This window comes from Anomaloglossus baeobatrachus, chromosome 10 (genome assembly GCF_048569485.1).
Source record: "Anomaloglossus baeobatrachus isolate aAnoBae1 chromosome 10, aAnoBae1.hap1, whole genome shotgun sequence".
In the NCBI taxonomy this organism is placed as follows: domain Eukaryota; kingdom Metazoa; phylum Chordata; class Amphibia; order Anura; family Aromobatidae; genus Anomaloglossus; species Anomaloglossus baeobatrachus.
Window position 1 is genome coordinate 186,288,798 of NC_134362.1, and position 16,919 is coordinate 186,305,716.

General features: G+C 45.2%; 1 protein-coding gene across 1 annotated transcript in view; it reads right to left on the reverse strand.

Moving 5' to 3' along the window:
* LOC142254391 (serine/threonine-protein kinase Nek11-like) overlaps positions 1-16,919 on the reverse strand; it is a 216,387-nt gene that overhangs the window by 54,037 nt on the left and 145,431 nt on the right. Inside the window, exons 10-11 of the mRNA XM_075325433.1 lie at positions 7,848-7,923; positions 2,922-2,958 (exon numbers count right to left, since the gene is read on the reverse strand). Of these exons, the coding sequence (XP_075181548.1) occupies positions 2,922-2,958; positions 7,848-7,923 (113 nt within the window). The remainder of the gene's footprint in view (positions 1-2,921; positions 2,959-7,847; positions 7,924-16,919) is intronic.

Sequence of the window (16,919 nt, forward strand, 5' to 3'; positions counted from 1 at the left end):
GAGGAGCACTCCCCCAGTCCTTTAGAGCTGAGAAACCTGGTCCATTTAGTACTAGGCATTTTGTGCTAGTTTCACCTGTCTTATTAATTTGACCACGTCTTCTTGTCTTCTACCCGTCCAGACCTCTACATGTCTACCATTTGCAATTAAACTCTCTATGCCAAGACCTGTTCCCTCAGACTACAAATCTTGCTCTCTAATTCAGTACCACAAATTGTCATCTTCTGTCCATCAACACACTAGCTGTTGTGAACAGAGACTTCTCCAAGGTGTAGCACTCTGGAGGTTTCCTTCAAGATAGTCCAAACCCAAGGGTTAAGAGTAAAAGACCTAAGAATTAAGATCTTTTAGAATCTCAGTGGGTTGACACCAACTGTAGTTAATTCATTATACCAAAAAGTCATTAGTACCTATCTATATGTGACACACAGAGTTTTGCACAAACTTCACCGACTGTCATGGTGGCATTGGGTTCTTTTCAGATTGCAGATTCTGACACTCCACTCGATGGTTTCTCTGGTGTCTGGGATCAAAACAGGCAGACTCAGGTTTCAACCTGCTGTGTGTTGATTCGTAGGCAAGTTAGCAAGAGTTAATCTCTGCTGGTCTGCTTGCTACTTAGGTCACATGTTGTGGGAAGACCTATCACATCTGGTCCCCTCCTATTTATGCTGGTTGAAACCTTCACCCCATGGCAGCAATAGTTTATTCTATGTTGGTCTGTGAAGTGTGGTGTCCCAGACTTACTGGTAAAAGTTGTACTTATTGCTTGGTGCAGTTGTAGAGTTTACCTCTGTTGTTTTGTAGCTTCCTTCCTACTCTTGTTTTTCCTCCTGCATCTCTTATTGTGTTTACCTTTGTGTGTGACAGAGTTTTGGTTTTCCCTTGTCTGCCTTTATCTGTCAGGTTTCATCACACTACTGTACTGTCCCTCCATTGGGGGAGGGGGAATCAGATCAGGACTGGTCAGGAGCAGGGCCAGGAAGGAGACTCAAAACTCTCCACCATCAGGAGTAACCCTGAGAATAGGGATAGCATAGGGCCCCCTAACTTTATGGGCAGCTTAGGAGCCCCGATTCCCCGCTATTCCATAGTCATATTGACACTATATGCATATACCTATGTGAAAAGGGCACCAAAATGGTTATAATATAATGGCTGTAGGTATTTTATCAGCAAAAACCTCCCATCGACGAGATCCAGATATCCATTCAATGATGGGTTCTATCTATAAAATAAGAAATTGCCTAATGTAAAGGTGATGTATTTCTTATTATCTACTAGCGGTCCACAGCTTGACTACAAGGGTGTACTTATTATTGAATCTGCCTAACAGATTAGCTGGAAATAACACTGTCGCCTTAGACGAGACACTGCTCCATTTAATATATGGTTCATAGATGGATTCTTGTCTGTATACAATTTCTTAAGGTTGGTGATATATATTAGAGCAAGAATGGCCAAGGCTCCGCTATTTATCTCATGATTCCCCGTCAGCTGTTAGTTGGCGGAGCGCAGAGGAGCAAACTGATGCCAGCAATGGTCAAGGCTGGCCAAGTGTCATGGGAGATATAGATCAATGCCAGTTGGTTTGCCGTCTGGTTGAGTATCATGGGAGCCATATATAATCATAATATAATCCGCAGTGGTAGACTAGCTTTGCGGCTGAGGATCTTGGGAGACATAGATCAGCATCTTGTGAGAGGTGGAAACTTATATTACAAATAGGATGTAAATTAGAAAAAAACAGAAGCCCTAAAATAGTAATAATTACTAATCATAATGATCAGAAAACAAAGGATTTACAGGATATCAAAGCTGTGGATGTGTTGACGTAGGGTCAGAACGATAGCAGTCGCAGGAATCGCAACTGTAACCGGGCATGTAGGTGCAGGGGGCCCGCTGGCCTGAGCACCTGCTACAGCTGGATGTGCGTCCGAAACTGCAGAGACTCATCGGATCTCTGCACTGCGATACACACAGCAGGCCAAACAGTGGCCGGCTGGCAGCTAACATCGGGGTCCCCGTGACTGAGGCGGCACATGACAATGACGTCATGTGTTGCCATAGCACGAACACTGATGAAAGCTGCCTGCCACTGCGGGCCGGCTATAGAGGAGGACGCCACGTGATGTGGGAGTCGGGGAAAGTGAGTAAATTCTATACCAGGAAGGGGACAGTAACTACCAGGAGGGACCCAGGAGAGGAACATACAGGGGGACAGTATATACCAGGAAGAGCCCAGGAGAGGAACATACAGTATATACCAGGAGTGGGACAGTATGTAGCAGGAGGGGCCCAGGAAAGGAATATATATACCAGGAGGGGGACAGTATATACCAGAAGGGGCTTAGGAGAAGAACATATATACTAGGCGAGGGACAGTATATACCAGGAGGGGCCCAAGAGAGGAACATATATACCAGAGGGGAACAGTATATACCAGGATGGTCCCAGGAGGCAGACAGTATATACCAGGAGGGGGACAGTATATACCAGGATAGGGGACAGTATATACCAGGATGGGTGACATATTTACTAGGATGGTGGACATACCAGGATGGGGGGCACATATACCAGGATGGGTGACATATTTACCAGGATGAGGTAGATTAGAACAGGATGGGGGACATTACTACATAATGGGGGGGTAGCTTGTATGTCTTTATACGATTTAGAACACTAAATGTATACATACATAGACATACATCTTACCAAAATATGGGGATGGGGAGGCACAGGTCCAAATTTTGCACTGGGGCCCTACCAATACTAGTTACGCCACTGTGTTGAAAAGCAATGCATAAAAAAAAATAACTGTGGTCTACGAATATAAAATGGTGAAGAACATCTCTGAGATCATGGCAATAAAATCTTTGATATTGGAGATCAGAAACCTCAACCTATATCAGTCTGCTCACCTTCCTCCTTTGTAGCTCTGTCTTCTACCCACTGGACCTGTAGAAAAGGGGAAGATGAAGACCACTTGGACTATTAACTCTATTAAGTTCTAGTGACCATTTGTGGTCAAAGGTGAACCAAATAAAATCCAATAAACTTGGAGAAATCTGCAATAAAACCTTACTGATGATGAAAGTTGAGTCCCATTGTATGAAAATTAATTTTAAAGGATACAAAAACTTGTAAATGTAAGAATATTCACATGATATACCATAAATGTTTGTTAGATGAGGGTCCCACTGTTGGGACTCATATCTTTCTTGAGATGGGTGCTCTGTTGTCTACAGCCGTGAGTGGAGATCCTGTGTAGGGTGACTCGGACATCAACTCATAGACCTGTAGGTAATAGGCAGGCTAAGAAGAGTTAATCTCTGCTGGACTGCTTGTTAATTTTCCTTAGTCGCATGCTATGGAAGAGCCAGTCATATTCACTAACCACATATATATGCTGGCTGGATTCTTGCATTAATGCCAGCTATAGCTTGACTATACCGGCCTGGATAGGTAGATTTATTCAGGCTTACTGGTGGCTGTTGTGTGCGGTTGTGGTGTTATCCCTTGTTGTCATTTTGTTGCTGGCTGAACTATTCCATTAATGCCAGCTATAGCTTCTCTATACTGGTCTGGTGAGGTGCTGTGATCCAGACTTACTGGTGGTTGTCATACTTTATTGCTGTGAATGGTGGTGATGTTAATCCGTGTTGTCCCTTTTGTGGCTGCATTACTTCACTTGTTTTTCTCTTTACTTTCCTACTGTTTATTCCGGTGAGTTTGCAGTGTGTCAACGTTTTGGCTTTCCCTTGTCTGTCTTTTTTTGTGTTTCCATCTCACTCCTGCCCCTTCCTTCCCTGGTGGGAGGGGGAATCAGACTGACTTGCTTTTCACTTTAGTTTTTTACTGCTTATTCCTGAGTGGGTGCAGTGTGACTGAGTTTCTGTTATCCCTGTCTGTCTTATCTGTGTTTCCATCAAACTCCTGCCCCTTCCTTCCATGGGGGAGAGTGGAACAGATTAGCTTTTCTTAGGCATATAGTAAGGCATGGGACTCTGGCACCTCCACCATTGGGAGTAATCCAGAGGTCAGGGATAGAATAGTGTCTCCTAGCATGAGGGACAGCCTAGGACCCCATTGTTCCTTGCCATCCAATTGCGGGAACATTTTTCAGCTGAACGGTGGAGGTGCTGGGTGTCAGATCCTCACCGATTTTATCAAGGATGGGTCATGTATGGTTCTGTCCTGTCTTGAAAGATGGACACGGACAATGCAACTGAAGGGAAAGCTTATAATAAGGATCTAAGTAATCTTGGGCTGGGATTGGAGTTTCCAGTAACAGAAGAGAATCCTCATAGTAAGAAGGTGATATATTTGTTATGACTGATCGCGTACCCTTTAGTCTTGGCATTAGTCAATGGCATCCAGCACTGGCCTAGCATGAAGCTCTAGTATGACAGCGATATATTTGTTATGACTGAACGCATACCCTTGACTCTTGGCATGAGTCACTGGCATCCAGCACTCGCCTGGCATGAAGCTCTAGTATGACGGTGCCATATTTGCTATGACTGGTTGAGTACCCTTGAGTCTTGGTATGGGTTAATGGCATCCAGTACTGGCCTAGCATGAAGCTCTAGTATGACGGTGCTATATTTGCTATGGCTGATCGTGTACCCTTGAGTCTTGGCATGAGTCAATGGCATCCAGCACTGGCCTGGCATAAAGCTCTAGTATGATGGTGATATATTTGCTATGACTGGTTGCGTACCCTTGACTCTTGGCATGAGTCAATGGCATCCAGCACTGGCCTAGTATGAAGCTCTAGTATGATGGTAATAAATTTGCTATGACTAGTGGCGTACCCTTGACTCTTGCCATGAGTCAATGGTATCCAGCACTCGCCTAGCATGAAGCTCTAGTATGACAGTGATGTATTTGCTATGACTGGTCGTGTACCCTTGAGTCTTGGTATGGGTCAATGGCATCCAGCACTAGCCTAGAATGAAGCTCTAGTATGACAGTGATGTATTTGCTATGACTAGTCATGTACCATTGAGTCTTGGCATGAGTCAATGGCATCCAGCACTCGTCTAGCATGAAGCTCTAGTATAATGGTGATATATTTGCTATGACTGGTGGCGTACCCTTGAGTCTTGGGATGGGTCAATGGCATCCAGCACTCGCCTAGCATGAAACTCTAGTATGACAGTGATGTATTTGCTATGACTGGTGGCATACCCTTGAGTCTTGGGATGGGTCAATGGCATCCAGCACTGGCCTCGAATGAAGCTCTAGTATGACAGTGATGTATTTGCTATGACTGGTGGCATACCCTTGAGTCTTGGGATGAGTCAATGGCATCCAGCACTGGCCTCGAATGAAGCTCTAGTATGACAGTGATGTATTTGCTATGACTGGTGGCATACCCTTGAGTCTTGGGATGAGTCAATGGCATCCAGCACTGGCCTCGAATGAAGCTCTAGTATGACAGTGATGTATTTGCTATGACTGGTCGCGTACCCTTGAGTCTTGGCATGAGTGAATGGCATCCAGCACTGGCCTCGAATGAGGCTCTATTATGACGGTGATTTAATCACTATGACTGGTCGCGTACCCTTGAGTCTTGGTATGGGTCAATGGCATCCAGCACTGGCCTAGCATGAAGCTCTAGTATGACGGTGATATATTTGCTATGACTGGTCGCGTACCCTTAAGTCTTGGTATGGCTCAATGGCAATGCTCAATCTGTCGGCCAAACCGACCATGTACCATTTATGATACTTTTGCCTTCCAATAAGGCAAACAAGCCATGCCAAAACCTGACTGCTACTTCTGCCCCCCACCAAATTTAATGAGCAAAACGAATCTACATGTGGTTGCAAGTCCTCCAATGTCTTTATCCTGCTGCCGTAAAACATTTTAGGTTGCAATCCACTAATGTTATCCATTTTCACATAACGCAGCACTGGGGGGGGGGTTATATAAATGAGTTGGGTATTGTGGAGTATTAAATTAATATATCTTACAGGGAAGCCGCGTCAGTGTGACATTATGTAGCAGTCAGGGTTATTTCTCATTAGGGTGTTTAATATGACACGACACAGTTGTATATACCTGGGGGACATAGTAAATGGTTATTTGTCATGGTGTATATCAGCTGGATAGATATGCTTTATTCCCCTGCCGGACAATTACATATTAATCTGTGTCATAATGAAAATGGAAATTTGTGGATATAAATGGATTTAATGTGTTTTTCCTACCTAATGTGTATGATGAATATTGCTGAGCTAAATGTTAGTGCCAGAATCATTTGCTGTATGGGGGGGGAGGGGAGGATTCTACATAAAGAGTAATTATCTAATAGGATCACATAAAATATGCAGGTGGTTTCTTAAAACCATTAAAGATTAAGAACCATAGAAAATGCAAAGCCCCAAAAGTCAGATTTGTGATGCTAGTCACTGCTCATTGGCTGGGTAGTTAAGAGGTCCGGGGTCAGATACCAGGAGGGCACGTAATAACAAAAAGGGGTAGGACAAAGGCGTATTCTGGACAAGGTGCAACATCAGAATACCAAGAATGTAGCAGATCAAGGTAAAGGGGCTAGGCAAATGGATAGTCAGATGCAAGGTCTGAGGTCAGGCAACAACAGATAAAGAGATTGAGACACCACTGAGCTAAAAGCTAAAACTGGCAGTGATCTGACCAGTGCCAACCAGCTAAATAGCCAGCTGACACCTGGAGGAAGCCCAGCAGTCCCAGCCCTTAATATGGCTGCAGTCACACACAGTTTAGCACAAACTTCGCTGACCGTCTTGGTGGCGTCGGGCTCTGTTCACATTGCAGGTTCTGACACTCCCGCCAATGGTTACTGTAGTGTCTGGGATCAACACAAGCAGACTCGGGTATCAACCTGCTGTGTGCTAATTCTTAGGCAGCCTAGCAGGGGTTAATCTCTGCTAGTCTGCTTGTTAGGTTCCTTTAATCATATGTGGTTGGGAAGCCAATCACATCTGTTCCCCTCCTATTTTTGCTGGATGAAATGTTCTACCTATGCCAGCTATAGTATATTTTGTGTTGGTCTGTGATCTTTGGTATCCTAGATTTTCTGGTGAAAGTGTTGCTTTTTGCTTGGACCGGTTGTCTAGTTTACCCTTGTTGTCTTGTTGCTTCCTTCCTGTTCTTGTTTTCCTCCTAAAATATCATTGTATTATACATCTATGTGTGCTGAGTGACAGAATTTTGGTTTCCCCTTTCTGTCTATTTTTGTGGATTTGATCTCACTCCTGTACCATCACTCCCTGGACAAGGGGGTATCAGGTCATGAGGAAGGAGACTTAGGCATCTCCACCATCAGGAGTATCCCTAAGATTAGGAATAGCATAGGGCCCCCTAGCTTGATGGTCAGCATAGGAGCAATGGTTTCCTGCTATCCTATAGTCATTGTGACAGCTGCAAAGCAATCCTCAGCTTGTATAGGAATGGCCCAGACCGCTCCAGTCCCAGATCAGGTAGCTTTGCTGTCATTCTGAATCTTGACAGCCCAGCACGCTCCTGCCATCTATAGGGCAGCCGAGCTGTCACTCAGAATGAGTGGCTGATTAGAGACAAGAAGAAAGCACTCTGCTTCCTCAAGTGATCCCCAGGCTGTATAGCAGCTTACTGGCATCTTCAAGCTGGTAACACATACTGACTAATCAATGGTTCCACCCTGGTCCACCATCCACAGTAGTGGTGTGAGAACCTTCCTTTATGATTCCTTCCACTGGTTGGTATGTCTAATACTCAATGTAGTAAATCAAAGAACTAATTGGGAACCTCAGGAAAGGTACTGAGCGTTATCACCTCTACCCCCAGGTGATGCGCCGTATATTCTAGTATAGACTTACATCGTCGTCAGCTTGGTGTCTCCTGTTCTGCTCCATCCGCTGGTGATTTTCTTCGTAAACCCTTTGAACTGCTCTTCTGGAAAACAAAGCCATAAAAATAAAGGGTTTTTATACGATGTTCATCACAGACCAAGCTTAGTGCACGTATTCTTTATTGTTAGCAAAATACTGCGTGGTTGTCCTTCAATATAGTGAAGCTACTGGTATCAGGGAGTGACCTATTGTTTAAATTAGTTTTTTGTGTCAATTGTTTTTTTCCAGTGCATTATCTGTATTAAAAATTGCAGTTTCCAGTGGTCACGTTTTAGACTCTAACTTACTGTTTCAAGAAACAACCCATGTACATTAGTGGCAATAGATTGACTTTCACAATAGCAAAAACCTTTATGAAATCCCCCTGTTCAGAGAGTGATAGATAGCAGAATGGGGTCAAACCAAGGAAACAAAAATCCTAAAACATAACATTTATTAAATATGCAGATAAAAGGTGGACTGCCACCATAAAAGAATAAAACGTTTGTCAAGGGCTGCAGAATGTATAATGCCAGCCTCCAAACAAATCATGCAAGGCACACACTGCAGGAGGTATGAATACAAGTCATACTCAAACCTGCATTGATAATGACAGCTAGGATGGTCGCTTCATCAGGATCAAACAATTGTTCGCAACCATTAAAGCAGAAAAAACGGCCTTACCGTATTTTCAAAGGGCATATGATGATATGGCTCAAAGTCAGGTGACCTCATATAGGTCTAGCACAAATACCTTCACTTTGCTCGAACCATACCACAGTACCTCCCGACGCGTTTCAAAGAATAATCATCAGGGGAGTCTTCTCAGGGTACAAGTCGTCTTATCAGTAAACATCACCAGACTGATATATAGTCAAAATTGCCCCATGGACGGACCCAAATAAAGTCCAGCAAGGAAGAACGCCAAGCTGCAGGTGCCGCGTCGGGAGGTACTGTGGTATGGTTCGAGCAAAGTGAAGGTATTTGTGCTAGACCTATATGAGGTCACCTGACTTTGAGCCATATCATCATATGCCCTTTGAAAATACGGTAAGGCCGTTTTTTCTGCTTTAATGGTTGCGAACAATTGTTTGATCCTGATGAAGCGACCATCCTAGCTGTCATTATCAATGCAGGTTTGAGTATGACTTGTATTCATACCTCCTGCAGTGTGTGCCTTGCATGATTTGTTTGGAGGCTGGCATTATACATTCTGCAGCCCTTGACAAACGTTTTATTCTTTTATGGTGGCAGTCCACCTTTTATCTGCATATTTAATAAATGTTATGTTTTAGGATTTTTGTTTCCTTGGTTTGACCCCATTCTGCTATCTATCAATAGATTGACTTTGACCCTATGATTTGTATTGAAGCACCTGTAACGCCCACAGCGGCGTCTCCACATGGTCCTGCCCCCGTCCCCCGGATGGCTCATCATCTGTCCCTCCTGCGGTGGCCGCTCCGTTCCAGTCCCATGCTGCTGTACTCCAGAGGCTGCGTTCTCATCGCAGGTTTCCTGCTTCTGCTCTAGGAACTCGCGCGTGGTCACGCCCTCTTTCTTAAAGGACCAGCGCATCCTTAACCGGGAAGTGCCTCTAAGGTCAGCTGAGTGGCTGTAGGTATTTAGGGTACTTTCTCCCTTTAGGAAGTGCATGGGCAATGAGTCTAATACATTGCTCATTCTCAGGTCCCCTAAAGGCTTCTTTACACGCTGCGACATCGCTCAGCGAACTCGTTGGGGTCACGGAATTTGTGACGCACATCCGGTCGCTTTAGCGATGTTGTTGCGTGTGACACCTTTGAGCGATTTTGCATCGTTGCAAAAACGTGCAAAATCGCTCATCGGTGACATGGGGGTCCATTCTCTAATATCGTTGCTGCAGCAGTAACAAAGTTGTTCCTCGTTCCTGTGGCAGCACACATCGGTACGTGTGACACCGCAGGAACGAGGAACCTCTCCTTACCTGCCTCCCGCCCGCAATGCGGAATGAAGGAGGTGGGCGGGATGTTACATCCCGCTCATCTCCGCCCCTCCGCTTCTATTGGGCGGCGGATCAGTGACGCAGCTGTGATGTCGCTGTGACGCTGAACGAACCGCCCCCTTAGAAAGGATGCGGTTCGCCAGTCACAGCGACGTCGCTAGGCAGGTAAGTATGTGTGACGGGTCTGGGCGATGTTGTGCACCACGGGCAGTGATTTGCCCGTGTCGCACAATCGATGGGGGCAGGTACCCACACGTACCGTGTAAAGTGGCCTTAACACTGTACTGCTGCTTCTGCCGCTGACATATGTTTGTGTTTTAGTGTGCTGCTGCCGTTATCCCTAACCTGCCGATGCTGCTGCAAGGTTCCACATTGGCTGCCAACCACGATACCCAGCTGCTGCTGTCGTATCCATCCATCCATCCAGGTCAAAACCTCACCACCCCCTGCCGCTGTTACCTATCTCCAGAAACTATGGCTCCCGTACCCCTGGGGCCAGCCGTCGCAGCACCAGTCTTCCCGAGTTCCACCCGGCCTCACACCTGTAGCGTAACACCCTCCCTATTAGAGGCTCTGGTGAAAACCAGGTGTGATTCCGCAGTCAAGCCCCCTGTGTGCTGTGGCTCAGTGGGTTTGCTAAAATCCCTGCTCGATCGCCGAGCATAACAGCATTTAATAAGTGTGTGCAAAGGTTCTTTGGAGCTTGTAGATCCTGTTTTATCATCTGTGTATAGAAGTATTACTTGACTTTGTAATCTGGCTGCCTGTGCTGATAATGAGATTGCTGGCAACTCTTCCTGAAAGGACAAAGTATGACATTAAAATAGTCCCAGTGGCTAGTGTGAAAATTCCAAGATAACTAATTGTGTTTTTTAATATGGATCGGATAACTCTATCTGTACTTCTATACATCTGTGTATTGGGTGTTTTCCAGTTTCGACCCATTCCGGAGAGCTTGGAGGGTACCTCACCCTTGCCGGCCATTATCCTTGATTTGACCACATTATGACATGTACAGAGCAGGATGGTATATCAAATCCACAATTAAAAATAGGCCAGGGTCACCCTGAGCCCAACTGAGATGGAAGTGAGTGATATTGGATATATACAGAATATATACTCACTCAGGGACAGATAGTAATTATTATATGACCTGACGATACCTAAGAATAATTACTTAGGTTTAATGCTGGAATTATTTCTGGTAAAGACTAGCAGATTTCTTGTGGCCCCACAACAGTACCTTTTTTGTATCGGATAATTTTTGGACAACTTAAATGTTTTAGATAAAAGGGCAATTGAGATTCCTTTTTGGTAGAGGCCCGAAAAATAATTGGTTCCTAAGAATTTGATTTTTTTTTTTATCTCTAGGTGCATTAAAATATTCCCATCTTCTTAGACATACACTGGGGAATTAGCACCAGCCATAGCGGTCCCTGTGTCAGAAAAAAAAAAAAATGGGGAGCAGTCACATGATCCAAAAGAGGATCTGGAAACCAAGCAAGACAGTAAGGGGTTTAAACCACCAAGGCTACAATGCATACAAATTTGGAGAGGATTAGAGGGTATAAACTTGCTACAAATGCATCTATTACTTGAACTATTGATTTCTGGGAAAAAAATGACAGATACTAAACACATGCCCCAAAGCATGATGTTGCCACCTCCATGCTTCACAGTAGGTATGGTGTTCTTTGGATGCAACTTAGCATTCTATCTCCTCCAAACATGACGAGTTGTTTTTCTACCAAACAGTTCTACTTTCTTTTCATCAGACCATATGACATTCTCCCAATACTCTTCTGCTTAATCCAAATGCTGTCTAGCAAACTTCAGACGGACCTGGAGATGTACTGGCTTAAGCACGTCTAGCACTGGAGGATCTGAGTCCCTGGCAGCATTGTGTGTTACTGATGGTAGCCTTTGTTACGGTGGTCCCAGCTCTATGCAGATCATTCACTAGGTCCCACCATGTGGTTCTGTTATTTTTGCTCACCGTTCTTGTGATTTTGACACCACGGGGTGAGATCTTGTATGGAGCCCCAGATCGAGTGAGATTATCAGTGGTCTTGTATGTCTTCCATTTTCTTATTATTGCTTCCACAGTTGATTTCATCACACCAAGCTGCTTACCTATTGCAGATTCAGTCTTCCCAGCCTGGTGCAGGCTACAATTTTGTTTCTGGTGTCTTTCAACATCTCATTGGTCTTCACCATAGTGGAGTTTGGAGTGTGACTGTTTGAGGTTGTGTACAGGTGTCTTTTATACTGATAAAAAGTTCAAACAGGTGCCATTACTACAGGTAATGAGTGGAGGACAGAGGAGCCTCTTAAATAAAAAGTTTCAGGTCTGTGAGAGCTAGAAATCTTGCATGTTTTTAGGTGACCAAATACTTATTTTCCACCATAATTTTCAAAAAAAATCTTGCCAAATCAGTCAAGGTGATTTTCTGGCTTTGTTTTCTTATTTTGTTTCTCATAGTTGTGGTCACCTATGATGTCAATTACAGGCCTCTCTCGTCTTTATAAGTGGGAGAACTTGCAAAATTGGTGGCTGACTAAATACTTTTTTCCCCCACTGTACTAGACACATTCCCCATAGATGCCTGTTTTCTTTAGTTTTTAGTGGGGTTGATGAAGAGTTCATCCCATCTGATCCCTATTTAGGGTACAGAACTAGGGATATCTAGGGTCAGGTATCTAGCTCGGCGCATAGGTGCGGAACTTATCTAGGGTGGTGAGGGACCCTGGAGACCAGCACTAGGAATACCTAGGGTCAGGTATCCAGCTCGGCGCATAGGTGCAGAACCTATCTAGGGTGGTAAAGGACCCCAGGGACCAGCACTAGGGATACCTAGGGTCAGGTATCCAGCTCGGCACATAGGTGCAGAACCTATCTAGGGCAGTGAGGGACCCCAGGGACCAGCAGCAGGGATACCTAGGGTCAGGTATCTGGCTCAGCGCATAGGTGCGGAACCTATTTAGGGTGGTGAGGCACCCCAGAGACCAGCACTAGGAATACCTAGGGTCAGGTATCCAGCTCAGTGCATAGGTGCAGAACCTATCTACAGTGGTGAGGGACCCCAGGGACGAGCACTAGGGATACCTAGGGGTCAGGTATCCAGCTCGGGGCATAGGTGCAGAACCTATCTAGGGTGGTGAAGGACCCCAGGGACCAGCACTAGGAATACCTAGGGTTAGGTATCCAGCTAGTGCATAGGTGCAGAACCTATCTAGGGTGGTGAGGGACCCCAGGGACCAGCACTAGGGATACCTAGGGTCAGGTATCCAGCTCAGTGCATAGGTGCAGAACCTACCTAGGGTGGTGAGGGACCCCAGGGACCAGCAGTAGGGATACCTAGGGTCAGGTATCCAGCTCCGTGCATAGGTGCAGAACCTATCTGAAGTGGTGAGAGACCCCAGGGACCAGCACTACGGATACCTAGGGTCAGGTAACCAGCTCGGGGCATAGGTGCAGAACCTATCTAGGGTGGTGAGGGACCCCAGGGACCAGCACTAGGGATACCTAGGGTCAGGTATTCAGCTCGGGGCATAGGTGCAGAACCTATCTAGGGTGGTGAGGGACCCCAGGGACCAGCACTAGGGATACCTAGGGTCAGGTATTCAGCTCGGGGCATAGGTGCAGAACCTATCTGAAGTGGTGAGGCACCCCAGGGACCAGCAGTATGTTTGGTCAGAGGTCACCATCTCCCCCTTCCCTATATATGCCATATAGATACCAGCCACATACTATACACATGCCACATAGATGCCAGAAATGTTTCCCCATATTCTGAGCAAACCCCTTTGATATTTGGGAATCAATCTGCTGTAAAGCTCGTCCTGACACCAGACTGGAGAAAGAAGAGTTAACAGCGCGGAGCAGTTACTGTGTTCTCTAATGTCAGCAATTGAGGGCAGGGGGTGTAGTATCAGTAGAATGTGCAAGTCGGGGGGCACATGAAAAAGAAACAAATCTAGGGCGATTAGACGGAGCTGAGAGAAGAAAATAATTATCCTGAGATAGAGAGAAGCAAACCGGACTTATAATGAGGTTTCGCTGATCGACACGAGAGAGGGAGAGAGGGAGAGAGGGAGAGCTGCAGGAAAGAAAAAAAAAAGATAATTGCTTGATAGATTCTATTACTTTTTTAGAAACAGAGATGGCAAATGATGGCTAAGTGTATTTAATTAGAGTGGGGGTGTCTGCTGGCTGCCAGCGATTCTCAGAAGCCGGCAGAGTGCAGGTGTGAGGGAGTACGGGCACGGAGCGGGCGGCTGTGACTGTGCCAGGGGTTGGCAGGGTGGGGAGTGGGTGATTCTAGATAATAGTCTGATGACTCTTCTTCCAATCTTATCTTCTTCTATACAGATGCCAAATGTGTATGACGTCACATAGTGGACGGGCGGAGGCGCGGAGTAAAGCTCCCGGCTCGGGGGCACCATCTGTACCAGGCTTACCCCTCCTAAACCAATATATGATATGATGTCCCATTGTTTAAAATCTATATACAGTGGGGGAAAAAAAGTATTTAGTCAGATACCAATTGTGCAAGTTCTCCCACTTAAAAAGATGAGATTTGCCTGTAATTGACATCATAGGGGACCACAACTATAAGAGGCAAAATTATAAAAAAAAAATCCAGACTATCACCTTTTTACAAATTATGATGGAAAATAAGTATTTAGTCACCTAAAAACATGCACGATTTCTGGCTCTCACAGACCTGTAACTTCTTCTTTAACAGGCTCCTCTGTCCTCCACTCATTACCTGTAGTAATGGCACCTGTTTGAACTTGTGATCAATATAAAAGACACCTGTCCACAACCTCAAACAGTTACACTCCAAACTCCACTATGGTGAAGACCAAAGAGCTGTCGAAGGACACCAGAAACAAAATTGTAGCCCTGCACAAGGCTGGGAATCTGCAATAGGCAAGCAGCTTGGTGTGATGAAATCAACTGTGGGAGCAATAATAAGAAAATGGAAGACATTCAAGGCCACTGATAATCTCCCTTGATCTGAGGTTCCACGCAAGATGTCATGCCGTGGAGTCAAAATTATCACAAGAACGGTGAGCAAAAATCCCAGAACCAGACTGGGGGACCTAGTGAATGACATGCATAGGGCTGAGACCACCGTAATAAAGGCTACCATCAGTAACACATTACGCCACCAGGGACTCAGATCCTGCAGTACCAGACGTGTTCCCCTGCCCAAGCCAGTACATGTCTGGGCCAGTCTGAAGTCTGCTAGAGAGCATTTGGATAGTGATGGGCAATCCCCCCCAATGGTCGGGATCGGGAGCCTCGCCAGATCGGCTTGTAAAAATCGGGATTGAGATAAAGCGACCTTGCGTCCAATTACCGATCTCGGGCTTTACAGTTATGGGATGGGGCGGGGGGGGGGCTGTAAAATAAAGAAATACGTAATTACTTACCGGTAATGTGTTTTTTCTGAACCCATGACGGCACCACGAGAGAATGTAAGGGTGCCGTCATGGGTGCTGGAAAAATACGTAATTACTTACCGGTAATGTGTTTTTTCTGAACCCATGACAGCACCCTTACATTCTCTCGTGGTGCCGTCATGGGTGCTGGAAAAAATAGTTAATAATAAACATTGTCATTATACTTACTTAGGTCCCGCAACGCATCCTGCGGACTCTGTCTCCTGGCCGCTTCTGCTTCCGAGTCCGATCATTGCTGTGCCCCCAGGTTAAAGGACCTTCAATGACGTCATGGCCATGTGACCAGTCAGGTGTGAATGTTGTATTACCTCGTTGGTTACAGACTGGTCACATGACTGACGTCATCAAAGGTCCTGTTAACTTCCTGTTAACTGAACGTTGTTTGTCACTGTGCGAGTGTCACATCGCATCACGACGCACAAACTCCCGACAGGAGCGGTCAGTTGCATGTATTTCCATGCAGCTGAGGCGCTGCTGTCCTGACAGCTTCAGGCCGTGCGGGGTGATGCAATGCGAGATGCAAATGCAATCATACCCTCACTGTCAGCCTGCTTCTCACTCTGTACAGAGCGATGTAGCAGAGCTGACATGGCTCTCTCTGCTTCTCACTTTGTATAGACTGTATAGATTCAAGCGCAGTGTCCTGTATATATAATAAAAAAATAGCCTGTATCTCTAGAAAAAACATAGAAATTGTGATCACTCAGGCACCAGCTGCTAAAAGCACAAACAAAAGAATACAGCAGCACTCTGTATAGACAGTATATATTGTTGTTGTTTGTTTTGGAGCAATCGGTGGGGGATTTTAGGACCTAGACCCCCACCAGTCTACAGAACATTAGGAAATATAAAGCGATAAGTGCCCTTTAGTGATTGCACATCTGTATGCGGCACATGCCACTTACTAGATAAGTGAGTCCTATAAATGGAGGACGGATAGTGGTGCAAAAGAATAGGCAGAGGTATTCTGTTTCAGTGCCGACTACCAAGAAATAGCAATAAATTCTTTATTTTTCTTGCCGTTAACATTCACCGATTCCAATTATCTTGCTTTTCTTTATACGCACTGTACAAAATGACCAGAAAACAAAGAAAAATGAAACGTTGTCCTTCGTGGTCATAAAATAGGATTACGGTCCCTTAGGGAGGGATCATGAGACAGTGGAAAAACTAATAATCTGACTGACACAATTAGATTTTTCTTGATGGAGCTCTCAGGTAACATTACGGGTGATAAGCAGCCACTTCTTTGGATGACAATAAAGTGAGACAATAATATAACCTTGTTAGTGGATTACCGACACAGACGACTTATAGATGAAATGAATGAGATACGAGGGGATCTTAACCCTCGTCTGGTACCATGAAAAAAAAACATCACTAGTTGTACCAATCTGCATGGGGGTCACATTGACCCCATCGTACTAGACAAGGGTTAATATACAATCTTAAATTACAAAATTGGAAAAAAAACACTTATAATAATTCACTAAAAGGTGCACTTACACTGACTGGACTCTCTGTCACCAGTGACTACCGCGGTTTCGCCAGGTATACAGGAACCCCCGGTGAGCGCCGCAACACACAGGATACATGTTACAATGGTG